Source organism: Tiliqua scincoides, chromosome 2 (genome assembly GCF_035046505.1).
Source record: "Tiliqua scincoides isolate rTilSci1 chromosome 2, rTilSci1.hap2, whole genome shotgun sequence".
NCBI lineage: Eukaryota > Metazoa > Chordata > Lepidosauria > Squamata > Scincidae > Tiliqua > Tiliqua scincoides.
This window is the reverse complement of record NC_089822.1, coordinates 131,772,737-131,791,201: the sequence shown is the minus strand read 5'-3', so window position 1 is coordinate 131,791,201 and position 18,465 is coordinate 131,772,737. Positions and strand designations below refer to the sequence as shown.

At 46.1% G+C, this 18,465-nt stretch overlaps 1 protein-coding gene across 1 annotated transcript; it reads right to left on the bottom strand.

Annotated features, from left to right (window-relative positions):
- Window positions 1–2,733: 2,733 nt before the first annotated feature.
- Window positions 2,734–14,569, bottom strand: LOC136641582 (keratin, type II cytoskeletal 5-like). Its single transcript, XM_066617504.1, has 9 exons — window positions 14,060–14,569; window positions 9,856–10,070; window positions 8,748–8,808; window positions 7,394–7,489; window positions 6,476–6,640; window positions 5,336–5,461; window positions 4,392–4,612; window positions 3,394–3,428; window positions 2,734–3,020 (listed from the first exon to the last, which is right to left on the bottom strand). Exons 1-9 carry the CDS (start codon window positions 14,567–14,569, stop codon window positions 2,734–2,736), a joined length of 1,716 nt encoding a protein of 571 aa, XP_066473601.1.
- Between the last annotated feature and the right edge of the window lie 3,896 nt (window positions 14,570–18,465).

The following is an 18,465-nucleotide window of genomic DNA, read 5'->3' as shown; positions in this document are numbered from 1 at the left end:
GCCCAAAGTGAAGGAAGGTTTACATAAGAACATAAGAACAGCCCCACTGGATCAGGCCATACGCCCATCTAGTCCAGCTTCCTGTATCTCACAGCAGCCCACCAAATGCCCCAGGGAGCACACCAGATAACAAGAGACCTCATCCTGGTGCCCTCCCTTGCATCTGGCATTCTGACATAACCCATTTCTAAAATCAGGAGGTTGCGCATACACATCATGGCTTGTACCCCGTAATGGATTTTTCCTCCAGAAACTTGTCCAATCCCCTTTTAAAGGCGTCTAGGGTAGACGCCAGCACCACATCCTGTGGCAAGGAGTTCCACAGACCAACCACACGCTGAGTAAAGAAATATTTTCTTTTGTTTGTCCTAACCCGCCCAACACTCAATTTTAGTGGATGTCCCCTGGTTCTGGTGTTATGTGAGAGTGTAAAGAGCATCTCCCTATCCACTCTGTCCGTCCCCTGCATAATTTTGTATGTCTCAATCAGGTCCCCCCTCAGGCGTCTCTTTTCTAGGCTGAAGAGGCCCAAACGCCATAGCCTTTCCTCATAAGGAAGATGCCCCAGCCCCGTAATCATCTTAGTCACTCTCTTTTGCACCTTTACCATTTCCACTATGTCTTTTTTGAGATGCGGCAACCAGAACTGGACACAATACTCCAGGTGTGGCCTTACCATAGATTTGTACAACGGCATTATAATACTAGCCGTTTTGTTCTCAATACCTTTCCTAATGATCCCAAGAATAGAATTGGCCTTCTTCACTGCTGCCACACATTGGGTCGACACTTTCATCGACCTGTCCACCACCACCCCAAGATCTCTCTCCTGATCTGTCACAGACAGCTCAGAACCCATCAGCCTATATCTAAAGTTTTGATTTTTTGCCCCAATGTGCATGACTTACTGACATTGAAGCGCATCTGCCATTTTGCTGCCCATTCTGCCAGTCTGGAGAGATCCTTCTGGAGCTCCTCACAATCACTTCTGGTCTTCACCACTCGGAAAAGTTTGGTGTCGTCTGCAAACTTAGCCACCTCACTGCTCAACCCTGTCTCCAGGTCATTTATGAAGAGGTTGAAAAGCACCGGTCCCAGGACAGATCCTTGGGGCACACTGCTTTTCACCTCTCTCCATTGTGAAAATTGTCCATTGACATCCACTCTCTGCTTCCTGGTCTTCAACCAGTTCTCAATCCATGAGAGGACCTGTCCTCTAATTCCCTGACTGTGGAGTTTTTTCAGTAGCCTTTGGTGAGGGACCGTGTCAAACGCCTTCTGAAAGTCCAGATATATAATGTCCACGGATTCTCCCAAATCCACATGCCTATTGACCTTTTCAAAGAATTCTATAAGGTTCGTGAGGCAAGACTTACCCTTACAGAAGCCATGCTGACTCTCCCTCAGCAAGGCCTTTTCATCTATGTGTTTTGAGATGCTATCTTTGATGAGGCATTCCACCATCTTACCCGGTATGGATGTTAGGCTGACCGGCCTATAGTTTCCCGGGTCCCCCCTCTTTCCCTTTTTAAAAATAGGCGTGACATTTGCTATCCTCCAATCTTCTGGCACCGTGGCTGTTTTGAGGGACAAGTTGCATACCTTAGTCAAGAGATCAGCAACTTCATTCTTCAATTCCTTAATAACTCTTGGGTGGATGCCATCAGGGCCCGGTGACTTATTGATCTTTAATTTATCAATGAGGTCTGAAACATCTTCTCTTTTAACCTCTATCTGACTTAACTCCTCGGTCAGGAGGGGCCGTTCGGGCAGTGGTATCTGCCCGAGGTCTTCTGCCGTGAAGACAGATGCAAAGAACTCATTTAATTTCTCTGCCATCTCTAAGTCTCCTTTTATCTCCCCTTTACCTCCCTCACCATCCAGAGGGCCAACCGCTTCTCTGGCGGGTTTCCTGCTTCTAACATATTTGAAGAACCTTTTATTATTCCCCTTAATGTTGCTGGCCATGCGTTCCTCATAGTCTCGCTTGGCCTCCTGTATCACCTTCTTACATTTCTTTTGCCACAGTTTATGTTCCTTTTTATGTTCCTTTTTATGTTCCTGCACAGTTTAAGTTCCTGCATTCCACCAGGTTTCCATTATGCCCACTATGTCAGTGTTTTCCCTTGTCACCAGCCATTCCAGTTCTCCCATCTTTGCTCGGAGTCTTCGGGCATTCGCATAAAAGCATTTGTACACGGAATGCCCCAGGATGGGCTGCATATTAGCTTCTTTGTCCCCGCATCCTCTCACTGTGCCAAACCATCTATCACATCCCATCACGCTACCATTCCCAATTTCTTCTCCTACTCTGCCTTTGTTTTGTTGTTCTCTAACCTCCCCATCCTCATCCCATAGGGATGAGGATTCCCAAACCGGATGTCCCTCGGCTCCTGTCAGCTTTCCCCCAGTCGTTTCACATGACTTAAGCAAGGACAGATTATGAAATGGTTTGTACAAAATTTGAGAACTTAGGGATTTTGACTCCAACACAGGAAACAAAGAGGGAGGGGCTGGGCAGGGGACATAATTACTATTCGTGCAAGAATGAATCATCTGACCTGAAATGTTTTGTACGATACATTGCCCAGAATAAGAATGCACTGAAGGTCTTACAGTAGCTATTCACACAGTAGGCTAGAGACAGGTTTGTGTGTAATGTGTAGAGAGGGGCCCAAGTGAAACATGGTTCATGTGTTACATTTTCATTTTAAAACACTGTGAGTTTGAGCTTTAATTTCTGTAGCTTCTCTGAGTAGAGGAGCTTGAAAACTTCACACTTGAGCCACTGCCACCTCCACGGCTCACTCCACCACCAAGGGTTCTTCCACTCCCAGAACTGAATCCGCCTCCAACGCTACGTCCGCTTCCAAGGCCAACGCCACAGACTCCGACGCCAAGAACGCTGCCTCCTCCCAGGCTCAGACTGCTTCCACCTCCATAGCCAAGACCGCTTCCGCTGCCATAGCAAAGGCCGCTACCAGCAGATCCTCCCCGTGTGACGGTGGAAGAGACGACCGCTGTGAATAGAAAACAGCACACGCTCAAGACTGGTGGAGGATTTGCGCACTAGTCGGCCGAAGTAAGTGAAGTGTGATGTATTCCTTGGCCTACTGAGCCAGCCAAAAGAGGCTCCGCTGCAAGAGCCTTTCAGCCAGTGCAGCTTCAGCAGCCACGGCATTGTATGGGTGCAGGAAACCACCCAGGATGTTGAATCAGTGCGGAACCTGTGCAGCTGCATGGCCGCAAATGCAGCACATGTGGTTTTACCTTAGAAAAATACAGGCAAAGAAGGGAGCAGCCTTCATATACTGAAGCTCAAAGAACCCCTCCAGCACCAGTGCAAAGCTCTGGTCCCCAAACATGAAGAAATGTTCTTCCACAGATACTTACAGACATTCACTGCACCCACTCCATCGCCAGACAGCCTGTCAGGAAACAAACCAGGAGAGGTGAGAATTCAAGAACTGTCTGAGCATCCGGAGCTAGTTGAAAAGGGGCAGATTTCTTTACAAACAACCTAAGGGCAGGTATTTGCGTGCAGCCCTGGCTTCTGGTAAGACCGGTGACTTCCCCTTCGATATGATGCTATGCTGCACACTCTTTGCTGGGACCTTTTAGGAAATTTTGTCTCTGCACAGTAGACTCATGAAGAATTCAGGAGAATATAAAGCATCCAAAATAACCTGAGGTGAGCCACTTGCTGGAGCAGCACACCCAAGTGTCAAGGAGGGACAGTGTTTTCTCTCCTTTGGGAATTTTCCCCAAAAAGATTGTAAGGGGGCCCAGATCTTGAGAGTCAGCCAACACTGGCTACCTGGAACTGCTGAATGCAAGCAGAGAGGCATGACCTCAAGATGACGGATAGCTAAGGGGGGAAAAACTCAAAAGAGCCTGATCCTGGCATACCAGTCTTGGGGGAAAGCATGCAAGAGTTCTGCACCCAGGTGGCCCGGTAATGGCCAATTCTGGCATTAGGCATCACAGACTCAGACAGTTGCAGATCTCTTGCAGTTGGCCAAAGCAACAATCGATTGTTCTCCTGCCAGTCTGGACAAATGAACCGCTGGAGGTCTTTTACTGCATATCAAGTCCAAGAAGCACCAAGGAGGAGGAAGGAAGAGAAGGAGAAATGCTTTCTCCATCTTTTCACCCCTGCAAACCAGAGTATGTGCTATAATGCCATTTCCTGCATGGTGTGGAGACGCCGTCTCAGTGCTTCATTGTTGATCATGGACAGACCCTCCCCGATTTAGGTTCAGTGGGCAAATTACACAAGGCTCCCCTTAACACTGTGTACAGAAGACAAAGCTAATCGTTATTCTAGGTTAATAAACAAGGAGTATAAGGACATGAGTTTGGACTAAACGCTGGGATTGTCTCTCACTGACCGGCATTCCTCTCCTTCCAGAAGCTTCCTGTAGGTGGCAATCTCAATATCTAGGGCTAGCTTGACATTCATCAGGTCCTGGTACTCCTTCAGCTGCTGGGCCATGTCTTGCTTGGCTTTCTGCAGAGCATCCTCCAGCTCAGCCAGTTTCTGCCTGGCGTCTTTCAGAGCCAGCTCACCACATTCTTCTGCCTCAGCAATAGCTGCCTGCAGATTGGCACACTAAGGGAAAAAAAGAGAAGGATTAATGTAGGTTGTAAGTTCCTTTGAATGGCGCAGGACACCGTGTACATTGATAGAAATATATATGCATAGCAATAACCAGAGGTTCCACATGTACCTATAGTGAGAGAACACTGGACAACCTTTCTGCCCCCCCATCATGCTACTGTACTGTATCATACAGCAGAATAGGAAAAAAAGTCCTTCTTGATTATCACATCAGTAATACTGGTGGTGAGTGTCATTGGACTATGGCAGTTAAAATGACATTGATATGGAAACTCATGCTCATGTTGATGGTGATAACAAAGTACTGCTGAGATAATTGAAGAAATGGGCACATGGAGGGAAACCAAAATACAGGTAACAGGATGGCTGATAAAGAGTGGAATTGGAACATTAGACCATAACGGATGTTCCTTACTCCTTCCAGCCAGGACAGACACTCTGTGAGACCTGGTGATAATATTGGGCAAGTAATCTATCCTCTTGCCTGCCCTTCCCTGAGAAGTAACAGCCAGTTGTTGGGCATTTGTTTTCAGAAGTCGTTTCCATTTCTAAGAGTGCAGCATCCAGTGAGATATCGCAGGACAAAGAACCCAGTCTTATCTTGTGGGAATCTTTGCTCTCCATGGTTCCTGACTGAGCAATGTTGGCGGAAGGCAAGTCTCTCTGAAAGAACCCCAGATGCATTTTGCAGCTGCCTGTTCAACAATAACCTACCTGCTTTTTCACATTGTCAATTTCAGCCCTCAGTCTCTGGATTTGTCGGGTGAGATCTGAAATCTCTTGCTTGGTGTTGCGGAGGTCATCCCCATGTCTTCCAGCTGTTGCTTGGAGTTCTTCATACTACAGCACAAAGAAAGAAAGCACGCACGGCAACATAGTGTTTACTCTGAAGCAATAACCTATTTTTTTCACCATATCATCTCTTTGTGTGGATATTCTATCAATTTAAAACAAGCTTGGTCTTGGTTTACTGACCAAGCTAGAGCTTGGTTTACTGCAGATGGAAAACAAAAACGCCACATCATTCCACAACATAGCATGTATATTTGGTATATTTTAACAGCAGAATGAACTATAAAAAGTTCATAGCATTTACAATTACTGTATTTGAAATAAGTGGATCTCATTTGATTTCTAAACACAAGACCTCATTAGCAGTGGCTTATTAGTAGGAGTGCTGCACATGCTAATTATGTGTTCTGTACAGATGGCCCAAATGTGAAACAGTCAAGAAATGGGACTTGTGGGGTAATGAGGGCCAGTAGGTAGGGATGGAGATTTGGGACTGGGCTCCACTGAGCAGACCTGCACAGACAGTGACTCACTAAGCCAAACAGTCTGATAAAAATAGATGATGGGTCACTAAGCTCTTTGATATACCTCCTGGTTTTGCTGCCTGCATTTGGTTTGGTGGGTGCTGAGTTGTGGTAGCCTGCGATAAGGACAGACATTGAACCATTTCATATTCTGGCCACTGAAAGCATCACTTAGATTCTGTCCAGCCTCAGATCCTTTCCGAGGTAGTACCTCTTCAGATAATACCTTTACTTCCATTCAGTGGAGCTTTTCATTTTTAAGGTTTCCAAAAAGTGATGTTGCTTTCATCTTTTTAAATTTGAATTTTGTGATTCTCAGAAAAAGTGATTTTTTTTTTTTTTTGCTGGACCATACCATAGCAATGCTATAGGATTCAAGTTCGGATCGATTGTTCTAACTTGAGTTTCCTTCATTGGATAGAAAGGTGGGATATAAATTTCTAAAATTTCTAAAATAACCTTTAAATAAGTGTCTCTTGCTGTATCTCTTTAGAACTGAGCTGTAGCATTCCTTTGTGGTTTTGTTATGATGATTTACCTTGCTTTGGCACCAAGATTCAGCCTCAGTCCTGCTCCTGTTTGCAATGTCTTCATACTGAGCTTTGACTTCAACAATGATGCTGTCCAGGTCCAGGCTGCGATTGTTGTCCATAGAGAGAACCATGGACATGTCAGATATTTGAGTATGCATCTGTGACAGCTCCTGCAAACGATACAACCATATCCTATTAAGAAAACAAGCATTAAATACAGAACTCAGGAAATTCCCAAATCAATTATTTTCCATGCAAATCCAGTTTCTCCAGTCATAAACAATTGTGCCTGATTGCATACAATATACATAATTTAAACCACAGTCCTAGGCATGTCAGCAGTAAGTCCTATTGTATTCAGGTGGCTTACTCCTAGGAAAGTGTAAATAGTACTGCAGCCTTAATCTGCTTTTAGGTTCCTGTTTCAAAAAATGTGGGATTTGGAAAGTCCCAGAGCAATAAATGAAGATATGTGGGAAGCAGATATTAGACTTCTGGGTAGTGCCGGCCTGTTACCAATTTGTTGGCCGCGTCACACCCCAGAATGCCTTGTGGCACTACAGCCAGTGCTTGCTTGTGACCCACCAAAAATCAGGTTGTGATTCACTTTCTAACCCATGGAAATCCAGCTTAGTCAGCTGCTGACATTTCATGATATCCTGCCAATATATTTCCAGGTTTACTGGTTCTATCAGTAAGAGCTAAGAACTTGAATAATTAGATCCTCAGGACACTCCCCAACCAGATACTTCTGGCTCTGCCACAAAATAGGCAAAATCTGATGACATTTCTAATTGGGAGACAACAACCACCAATGGATCACTTTGTACCTACTCTGTAGCTTTTAGTATCTTTGGCAGTCCATGTATGTGAATGAAGAAGCACAGAACATTTCCGTTTCAGAGAACAGGAAGAATACTTACTGCATCGTACAGGGCTTTTAAGAATTCAATTTCATCCCTCAGGGAATCTGCCTTAACATCAAGCTCCACTTTCTTAATGTAGGCAGCATCCATGTCCTTAAAAAAGGGTAAGATATTGTTGAAGTAGATGGTCAGAAGCAGAGGCAGTACGGTAGGACAAAGCAATCCAGCTCGTGCATTGGGTATTCATTATGTACTAATCCTATGTCGAATCTGGTTGCATAAATGTCATGGGCACTTATTGGCTAGTGCAGAGGTGTCAAACACAAGGCCTGGGGACCAGATGCAGGCTGCAGAAGTTCTTTATTCAGCCCCCAGGCTCCCTCAGCACCACCATCAGCTGCTCTCAGCTGCTGAGCTGAGCTCAGGAGTCACTGCTGACAGGGTGGCCCACATGATAATTGGGCTGTCCCTTATCTTGAAAATATGGTCAAGATGTGCATGTTTTCTCTTCTGTCATTTGCAGTTGATGAGTTCCTAAGTGAAGAAAATGCTTTTTTCTGGTCATGACTTGCTTAATGATGTCTTTTCTTGCTTAATGACATCACTTCCAGCCCTCAGCAGGCATCATGAATGCTGTTTCGGCCCTCTAGTTGAAATGAGTTTGCACCCCTAAGCTAGTGCACCCCTAAGCACCCCTAAGCTAGTGCTTTTGACAGCACTACTGACAAGTGCCACCCCTTCCATTTTGTGAACATTTTGAAACAATATTGACCAGGAATGTCAAACATAAGGCCTGCAGACCAAATGTTACCCCTGGAAGCAATTTATGGGGCCTCTGTTATAACTGGGCTTTCTCCACTTGATAATTGGGCTCTCTCATATCTTGAAAACATGGTCAAGATTTACACATTTTCTCTCCTGTCATTTGCCGTTAATGAGTTTCTAAGTGAGAGCAAAGTGCTTATTTCTGGTCATCATCTGATTAATGATGTCACTTCCTGCTTAATGATGTCACTTCCAGCCTTCAGTAGGCACTGAGAATGCTAACCGGCCCTCTGTATGAAACAAGTCTGATGTCCCTGATGTAGGCTCCCACAGTTCCTTAAAAAACAGAGCAGGCTGGTATGGCTACCTGCTTCTGACAACAGAATTCCCAATGTGTTGAGAATGTTTAGCTTTCTTTATAGAGAGATATGTTAAATTTAGTTGTTTGCAAGGTATGTGCTCCCACCCTCCAACACTCTTGCAAAAGGCTATGACCCACAATAGTAAACTGAGAGGCCAATCTTATCCACATTTTCTTGGGAGTAAGCCCCATTGACTCTAGTGGGACTTACTTCTGAGAAGACATGCATAGGGTTGGGTTTTGATTCTCTTCTGCAATATGATTGGGCTGTCCAGAGACACTCACCTTCTTGAGAGTGACAAATTCATTCTCTGCACTTGCGCGCTTGGTGATCTCGTCTTCGTATCTGTTAGGGCAGGGCAGAGAGAGAGAGAGAGAGAGAGAGAGAGAGAGAGAGAGAGAGAGATGGTGTTTTGTTAGCCAAATAAGTGAGAGGTGGCTGCAACACTCCAAGGATTTGTGAATGGTCTTGATGATGCCCAAGATCATTTTAACTCATAAGTGGCCAACCTGCAGCACTAGTGGGGCTGGTGGTATTCTAGTCAAGGAGTTGGAACTTGAAGCCCCATAGACTTGGCTACCTCATGCAACTAGGCCTACATTCCAGCTAGTGCTGAAACAAACTTTCTCAGAAGTGTTGATAAAATTGGATTTTAGTTTGACATTTATGGAGGCCACTAGAGTGTTGAAAAGCCCAATGTGACAGATCCACAGGGCAAGAATACTCAAAAATATATAAGGGCTCAATCCTAACTGGCAGTTATGCCAGTATAGGTGGCCTGGAGGGTCGAAAACGTACTGTAAAGCACGTTTGCGCCTCCTTAGGCAGGAGCTTTGTCGGCGCATTTAGATGCGCTGACGTGCGGATGGAGGCGGAAGCCTCCGCTGCAGCTCCCGCGCCGCCGCTTGTGTTGGCGCACGTAAGCGGCAAAGGTGGGCGTGGGGAGGGGGCGTTACTGGGCGGGGGAAGGGCGGGCCAGGGGCGGGCGCCTGGGGAGCCGGGGGCGGGGCTGGGACCCATCGGTTATGCCAGATCCCAAACCCCGTCCCCAGGGCGAGTACAGCGACTCCGGAGGTGGCGCAGGTCCGAGGAGACCCATAGGGGCACGCAGCCCTTACCCACAGGTAAGGGGAAGAGCTTCCCCTTGCCCGTGGCCGAGCCGCTGCTCGCTGCAATCCCACCTTGGATGCAGCGCAAGCCTCCTGGCTTGCCTGCTCCAGCACGGGTTAGGATTGCGCCCTAAATAAAATAAATGGCCACAATTTTCCCTGCAGTTGTATTTAAAGCAATACTTGTTTTTGTGATTTCGACTTTGGGAGCAAGATAGAAAAGGGGAAAGAGGTGTAGAGAAGAAAATAGAAACGGAGATTTTTACAAGTGAGAGATTTTTACTTGTTCTTGAAGTCCTCGACAAGGTTTTGCATGTTGTTCAGTTCTCCAGACAGCCTCATTTTGAGATTCAGCATGCTGTTCAGCTGTTTCCTCAGATTACTGATGTAAGCCTCAAAAAGAGTTTCAATGTTGTTTCTCGTGGTTTTCAGGCCTTGTTCCTGAAGCAGAGTCCACTTAGTTTCCAACACCTTATTTTGTTGCTCGAGGAAGCGCACCTGGAAGCAAAAAGATCCAAAACATCATGTTTTAAAGACAAAAGCTCAGTGGAAACCTGACATTGGAAGCCTAATTACTGGCTGATATTGCAGTTTATACAGAACGTCTAGAGGTCATAGGTAAGTTTCCAGACAATGACCCCTCACACTAAAAATACGTAGTGTGAGGTAACAGAAAACATTGAGGGAACAAGATTTCTGTTCCATTGACTCCTCTTCGTACTATTGAGCCATTTCTTTTAAGTGGTGAGGTGGGATATGAAGGCAGTACTTATAATAAATAGTATATTCAATTAGCGGGAATGATATTTTCAGAAATGCATAATCCCACTTCATTGTAGCCCTGCTTTAACAATGCCCAGCGCTTTGGGAAACTGCAGGTGGAGTCCATCCAATCTAAAGGCTCTGCGCTTGAGGACCTGGAATGGCAAAGACCTTAAGCACTTCTAGATAGATAGGTAGAATGGCATATACGTCGCTCATTACAAAATATCAAACTTCTGTGCTAAAATAACTTGCTCTAACTTATATGCACCATTGCAGGTTGTAGACCTCTGCTTCTTTATTCTGTTTCTGGGGTGGGGTTAAGGGCTATCGGGGCCCTGAAGGTGTGCCCTTTCTGCCATAGGAGCAACTCCATCTTCAGCTCTCTGCATGGTCCTTTAGCCAGTTCCTTACCTTCCCCTGAAGACCCACTTCTTCAATAATATTTTTCTCCATTTTCAATTGGGCTCAACCTAAGAATTGCACTACACATGGCAGACCCTATATGGAGGTGAGCAAAACATTTGAGCAGTGGCTTCATGCTTGGATGTCAAGTGCACCATCACTTATCCTCCACATTGCATGGAGAGTCATGATGCCAGCTCCAGTCACTGCCAGGAACCAGTGGCAATGGCATGGAGTTTCTGCCGGTTGCCCAATTCCAGCAGGGTAAGCGAGGTTGTTTAGCTGGGTCCCCTCCCCTGTGGGGGGATTGGATGAGGGCTGGAGCTGGGCGGATGCAGAGGTCTCTTAAGGACGCAGCACCAGCCCTCTTCCTCCTTTGCATGTGGGCACTGTATGGACACCTGCCCACCCGTATAGAAGTCTGAGCTTTACTGGTCGCCTTTTGGAGCTGGGTAGGAATTTTTTGCTACCTGCCAAGATTGGCCAATGGCAGGTAGTTTTTTCACTACCCCAGACTGTCTTGGGTCCAGGGGTTTGTTCCTCCCTTATAACTATCATCGGTCACTTTCATCGGTCACATCGGCTGCTTCGCCTACAAATGGGGCGCGGCTTGGAGTCGGGTGCACGTCCAACCTGGGGGACAGATGTGATTCTGGCGACACCCCAGGGGTCCTGCCTCTGCACCACAAGGGGCTTCGCTGCCTCTGCGACTGCAGGTCTCAGCCCACCTTCTGTACTGAATAAAATGGCCCTTTCTCCCATGTTCGTTGTCTTTAAGTGTTCATTGGACAGTGTGCAAACAAAAAGTGAATAATTCATGTGCTGAACAGCTCTATACATTACTATTCTCTCACAGAGAAGCTGAACAATTGGGAACATAAGAACAGCCCCACTGGATCAGGCCATAGGCCCATCTAGTCCAGCTTCCTGTATCTCACAGTGGCCCACCAAATACCCCAGGGAGCACACCAGATAACAAGAGACCTCATCCTGGTGCCCTCCCTTGCATCTGGCCTTCCGACATAACCATTTCTAAAATTAGGAGGTTGCGCATACACATCATGGCTTGTACCCCGTAATGGATTTTTCCTCCAGAAATTGGTCCAATACCCTTTTAAAGGCGTCCAGGCCAGATGTCGTCACTACATCCTGTGGCAAGGAGTTCCACAGACCAACCACACGCTGAGTAAAGAAATATTTTCTCTTGTCTGTTCTAACCCTCCCAACACTCAATTTTAGTGGATGTCTCCTGGTTCTGGTGTTATGTGAGAGTGTAAAGAGCATCTCTCTATCCACTCTGTCCGTCCCCTGCATAATTTTGTATGTCTCAATCATGTCCCCCCTCAGGCATCTCTTTTCTATGCTCAATAGGCTCAAACGCCGTAGCCTTTCCTCGTAAAGAAGGTGCCCCAGCCCAGTAATCATCTTAGTCGCTCTCTTTTGCACTTTTTCCATTTCCACTATGTCTTTTTTGAAATGCGGTGACCAGAACTGGACACAATACTCCAGGTGTGGCCATAGATTTGTACAATGGCATCATAATATTAGCTGTTTTTTTCTCAATACCTTTTCTAATGATCCCAAGAATAGAATTGGCCTTCTTCACTGCCGCCGCACATTGGGTCGACACTTTCATCGACCTGTCCACCACCACCCGAAGATCTCTCTCCTGATCTGTCACAGACAGCTCAGAACCCATCAGCCTATATCTAAAGTTTTGATTTTTTGCCCCAATGTGCATGACCTTACACTTACTGACATTGAAGCGCATCTGCCATTTTGTTGCCCATTCTGCCAGTCTGGAGAGATCCTTCTGGAGCTCCTCACAATTACTTCTAGCCTTCACCACTTGGAAAAGTTTGGTGTTGTCTGCAAACTTTGCCACCTCACAGCTCACCCCTGTCTCCAGGTCATTTATGAAGAGGTTGAAAAGCACCGGTCCCAGGACAGATCCTTGGGGCACACCGCTTTTCACCTCTCTCCATTGTGAAAATTGCCCATTGACACCCACTCTCTGCTTCCTGGCCATTTTCCAGCAGCTGTTTTTTTGTCCTGAACATGTCCTGAATATTTTTCAGCAGCTGTTTCATTGGAGGATGTTAGATAGAATGGCCCTAAGAGATTCCTTCCAAGAGCATCTTCTTAAATATTTGTATCAGAAGGTCATACTGTACTTATAGAAGGTATTCATGAAGTGGATGAAATAAAGATATGGAGCTTCTTGGCAATAAATCATTGAACGCTTTACAAATCATTTAGCTTGGCTTTTGGGATTGGGGCAAGCCAATACAGCACCAGAGTTTGTTTTCCTATTTTTTTTAGGCTCTTTTAATTTATTTATCTTTTAATCAGGCTTCCCAGACTGCAGCCCGAGGCACATTTGTCTAGCTTCTTGACATGTGGAGATTCCTTATTCTGAGTCCCATCCTTGGGATTCAGTCCTCAACCTACTTACCTGGGAGTTAGCCCCACTGAACTCAATGAGACGTGCATCTGCATGGACATGCAATAAGGTTATGGTGTCCAGTCTAGTAATGTCTATGTGAACTGGCTCTCCAGGGTTTCAGATGCAGGGGTCTGTCTCAGTTCTTCCTGGAGAAGCCAGTCATTGCCACTGAACACTACAGGCTTTACTTCTAAGTTTCTATGGACAGAATTGGGCTGTTACTTTGAGAAGGTTACAAAGCCTTGAGACTTTGGAGTGAAACAAACTATTTTTTTCAATGAATGAATGGATGAACCACTCAAGTCTCATCTTGTGTGCAAAATTAACAGTACAACTTGATTATTCCCTGTCCATCACTATTTCGAGTAATCATGACTCACCCCTCCTTACAGCCCTGTCTTGTCTATCAAATATAAAGACCTCTGAGCTGGAGCCACATCATTTTTTGAGTTCCTGACATTCCTGGATCAGCGCTGCCAATTCTTTTCTAGCTGACCCTGGATATACATCTTTAGCAGCAGCATAACGCACAATATTAACCAAATGAAGGAGTGTAGGGAAGCCCCTTGAAAAATATTATGCTTTGCAACATCTTTTTTTTTTAATGCCTCTCAGACTGTTCAGGTGCACGGCCTTGGAATTCATTTGAAGCTAACTAGAGACTATTCCAATCATTTTATTTCCCTGCAACATTTCTTCATGGCAGGGCTGCTGCTGTAAAAGGCACAGGAGGAGCAGATCCAATCAAAGTTGGCAACCTTGCCCAGAACCAGTGCAAGACCAGCTAACTTGAGGCAGCAGTTAGAACTGGAGGAGTTTCAGCGAGTGCAATTGCCACTGAAATAACAGGAGCGTATGAAATTTCATTTCTCACCTTATCGATGAAAGAGGCAAACTTGTTGTTGAGCGTCTTGATCTGCTCTCCTTCCTCTTTACGGACTCTCTGTATAGTGGGGTCAATCTCCAGGTTGAGAGGGGTCAGCAGGTTCTGATTGATGGTCACTTCTTGGATGCCACCAGGTGGGCAAACTGGGAAGCCACCCCCAACTAATCCAAAGCCACCACCTGCCCCACTGCCAAGCCCATACCCGCCGCCGACACCACCACCAAGCCTGTATCCACCGCCAAAGCCGCTTCCGTAACCGCCTCCATAGGCACCACCAACAGCCGAGATCCTCTTAGATCCAAGATTGTAAAGGCTTCGGCTGCCAAAGCCAGCACTACCACCACCACTAACCCTACCAAAACCGACGCCGCCGCTGCCACAGGCTCCCCCTCTGGATACGGTGTGGGAGCTGAAGCTCGTGCGGCAAGTACTTGGCACAATGGCAGAGGAGTTACTGAAGCCTCTCCTCTGGATCTTTACCCTGGCTTGGTGAGACATTTTAGCTGGAGAGGAGCAAAAGAATGAAGATGCAGAAGGAGAGAGAGAGCACACACAGTGGATCAAAGGGAGGCGGATGAACTTGTGTTCTCTAAGACTTCAGGGCTCTTCTTTTTATTTATAATGTCAAGGAAGTGGGATTGGTTGTGACATCACTCTGCCATTCACACCCATCCCAAAGCTGAATGGAAGCACCGCAATCTAAGCAGGTACGCTTGTCAGTTGGGCATGATGATTACCTTTCCTACGAACAATGGAGATAGGCAGTGTTAATGAGTTCAATTTGTACTCCAGCAGGAGAACATAGTGGCAGGGACCAGAGAAGGTGATAGCCTTTCTCCAAAACCAGTTGCTCAAGCCCATGAAGAATACTGCCTGTTCTTCATTTCCCCCCCCCCCCCCACCCTCGCCTTCTTGTCTCAGAAATAAATGCAGGGATTGCCATTCCTCATGCTCAATTATTCACATAATCTAAAGTGAATGACTCTTCAGGACATAAGCATGAAAAATCCCCAAGGACAAGTCTTTTGCCCGGGCAACATGCATTGTGCTGACCTTGAACCATCAGACCATTGTAAGCTCTGTAGCTAGAGGGGCTGAGGCTGGCAGGAGGCCCATAACTACCAGCATGTTCTTAGCAAGACTCCCGGGGCAATTCCACTCCTGCTTCTGCTGGGAAAATTCTGGGCACTGGGAGTCTGGGTGGTGAGTGGGCTTCCAAGACGACCAAAGGGAGAGCTTCTGTTTGAAGTTAGTGTCCTGCTGCAAAGACAGACACACACACACAGTGCCAAGGGGGATGCTGGGTGCAGAGGCAGAATCTGCTCCAGATAGAATCTGCTCCATTCTCCAGATGTCCACAGTGAAAATTTTCATTTCTTTGTTTAACCCCATTTCTGCCCAGCCCACAGGTGCACACATTTGATCCCTGTTGCGTAAATGCAACATTGGGCAGAAGCGGTTTAAAGACCGGCAAAAAGAGCCAGTTTCAGGCACTTAAGCAAACTCCCATATAATATTTAGAGGATGAAACTACTTTGTCCCTCAGAAATCTTCTATATGATTTTTTTAATATAACATCTCTGTATATTTGGCAAATTTTGCCCTTCAACACCAGCATGTGCCAGTTAGTAATTTCTCAGTAACAATCAATATTTGACAGCTTCTGACAGCTGGCACATAGCAGAAGTCAGCATTCCACAGCTGCCTTTCAATCACATTTTGATATACTTCATTACTACGTTCAGGATGCAATCCAAAGAGTGCCCTAGGCTGGCACAAGTCCCCTGTGCGGCCTCCCGGTGTGGCAAGAGTGCCATAAGGCACTTCTGCATCACTGGGTGAGTTGGGTGGCCAGTGCAAGGGTCTTAAGCCAGCTCTAGAGACCAAATGTGGCCCTTGCAGCACAGGTGGAGGGTAAGTATGTGCCGGCAGCGGGCTGCCTGTGCGGGCGTCTGGGGAGGGCAGGGGGAGGTGTTCTGAGGTGGAGGGAGGGCAGGCAGTGGGTGGTGCTGTGGGCGGACCGAGCCCAGAAGGGGGATGGAGCCAGGATCCATCACTTAGAACGAATCCTAACCCCCTTCCTGGCAGCCCAGTCTAGTGCTGGCCTGCTTGGATCTGTGCCACCTCTAACCCCTTTCAGGCTGCTGCTTCTCCTGCTACCCAGGAGAAGGGGAGTCAATTCCCCTTGCCCCGGGATGCGCTGCAGCCAACCCCAGCCCTGCGCTGGATGTAGAGCAAGTCAGCCAGCCTCCTTGTTCCAGCACAGGATAGGATTGGGCGGTTATTCATTCAGCCAGGACATGGCTCCTGAAATTGGTGAATTACCCCCAAAGTAACATTTCAAACTGTTATGTCAGAATTTCATTCTGAAATTTGAGGGCTTGCTTTGAAATTTTCTTTCACATCTATATTGTATCAATTTGCAGTGCAGGTTTGGGTATTTGCTGCTGGGATCTGTGTGTATATATACAATGAGCAGTAACTCACCACCTCTGCACACACCTATAAGCTTAAGGTGATGGGAGTTATGAGATGGGAATTACAGGTCCTTAAGGAGGATGCTTGTTCTACCATGTGTCAACTGTAATTTAAAGAAATTCAAGAACAGTCCCTTCCTGTCAGACACTCAGCCTTCTGGAGAGGCATTTTGTGTGCTTATGTAATACAACCAATCACTGCTGCCTACTCACACAAATCTCACATTCACTGTTGTCTCAGCCCAGTGGCTAGCAGCAGTGAATGAGACCTATTTCTGGAGAAGAAAGGTTCTAAGCGTGTGAGGAGGGAGCCTCCAACCACCAGGTGCTCTTTTCCTTTCTGAGGTGCCATCCTACCAGCTATGCAGAGTTTTAATGTACCAAGTTGTTTGAATGCCCCATTATGTGCCTTTTGTAGGGCTTTCACCTCAACTCTTACTTGTTGACTCATATGAGTCTTAAGAGATAAATCATTCAATTAAACGCTTGCAATTTACTCAGAAGTACATCTCATTGTATTCAATGCTGTTTACTCCCAGGAAGTGAACAGCTTACATCTGCCTAATGCAGAAAAATAGAAGTTAAAGTGAAGAAAAAGAATATCTTGTTTTTGGACAATGCGCAGATAGGTGACAACGGTTACAATTTTGGAAAAGCATCCCAGCTTCTCTAAAATAGATGGGGAGATGCCTCTTCTGAAATGATGCTTACCACTTGTAGTTTGGAAAGATTTTTTTTTTTTTAAATTTATTATCCCCAGTTAAACAGTGAGGCCATATTTTTAATCAATCAAATATTCTTAATCAATTAGTCTAGCCAAATGATGAATCCCAAAGTGCAAATACTCAAAGAGGTCCTTTGTTTCTGAGCACAATCAATATAAGCAGTGTAACCAGGGATCACCCAAGGTGGTTGCCACTTGTCTAAAGCTCCTGACCTGCCCTCACTGTGCACCCTCCCCCCAAAAACTGCACGATTCAGCCCTCCCCACCTCCTCATGGGGTCTGTTGCAACAAAACAGAAAGTGTTGGATATACTGGCAGCTCCCAGCTGATTGGTAGTGAGGCAAGAGGGTAGGGATCAGAGAGGCTCTGTCTATGGTGGACTGAAGGGAAGGGGTGTCAGATGGGGAGAAGGGCATCTCTGTCTGTTTGCCACTCCCTGCAACCCACTGCTATACACAAGCTGTATCATCTGCTTCATGAATGAGCCAGCCATGGGCATAGACTTTGACTGCTCTCAGCCTTGAGTGCTGCCTCCTTTACATTTGGATTCTTGGCTGTGTGGAAGCTGAAATAACTAAGGAATAACTAATGCAGCATATGCTGAGTTTATGAGCAGGAGGTCTGGTCTAGAGGGTAGAGCCTCCATTTGCCTGAAGATAACATCCACAGGTCGGCAGTTCGAGGCCACCGGCACTGTGAATGGTGAGACCTTGAAGCAGCTGACAAGCCGAGCCCAGTTATTCCACCTGCTCTTCGGTGTGAGCGAAGAAGCGTCTTGGCTGCCCTCCATGTGAGAGATGAAGGAGCTGTTTGTCAGCTTGCGTGGGAGGAAACCAGAGGACGGAATGTGATATCAGATCAGAAAGATCCATCTGAAATGTTGTGGTTCTTGAAAGACAGATCCTTTTTTCAATTGTAAAAGCCTTACGGGGATTTAGAATAGCCTGGCTTTGTAAACTGCCTTGAATAAAGCCTGAGGAGAAATCTGACGACCAAGAAAGGTAGTATATAAATACCTGTATTTATTTATTTATTATTATTATTATTATTATTATTATTATTATTATTATTATTATTATGATGTTGTCTGTAAAGGGCTGGGAGTCATTTTTTAATTTTTGTTTGCATACAAAGCTCCCCATTTTCCCAGCTTATTCAGAGAAGAGGCGATTCATGCCAGATCTATACAGGT

Excerpts from the sequence above, each read along its gene's own strand:
- LOC136641582 (XM_066617504.1), bottom strand. The coding sequence starts at position 14,569 with ATGTCTCACCAAGCCAGGGTAAAGATCCAGAGGAGAGGCTTCAGTAAC. Across the intron at positions 5,462-6,475 it reads AATCTTGGTGCCAAAGCAAG|TATGAAGAACTCCAAGCAAC; the intron begins GTAAATCATCAT and ends TTTGTGCTGTAG. Across the intron at positions 3,429-4,391 it reads CTGGAAGGAGAGGAATGCCG|GCTGTCTGGCGATGGAGTGG; the intron begins GTCAGTGAGAGA and ends GTTTCCTGACAG.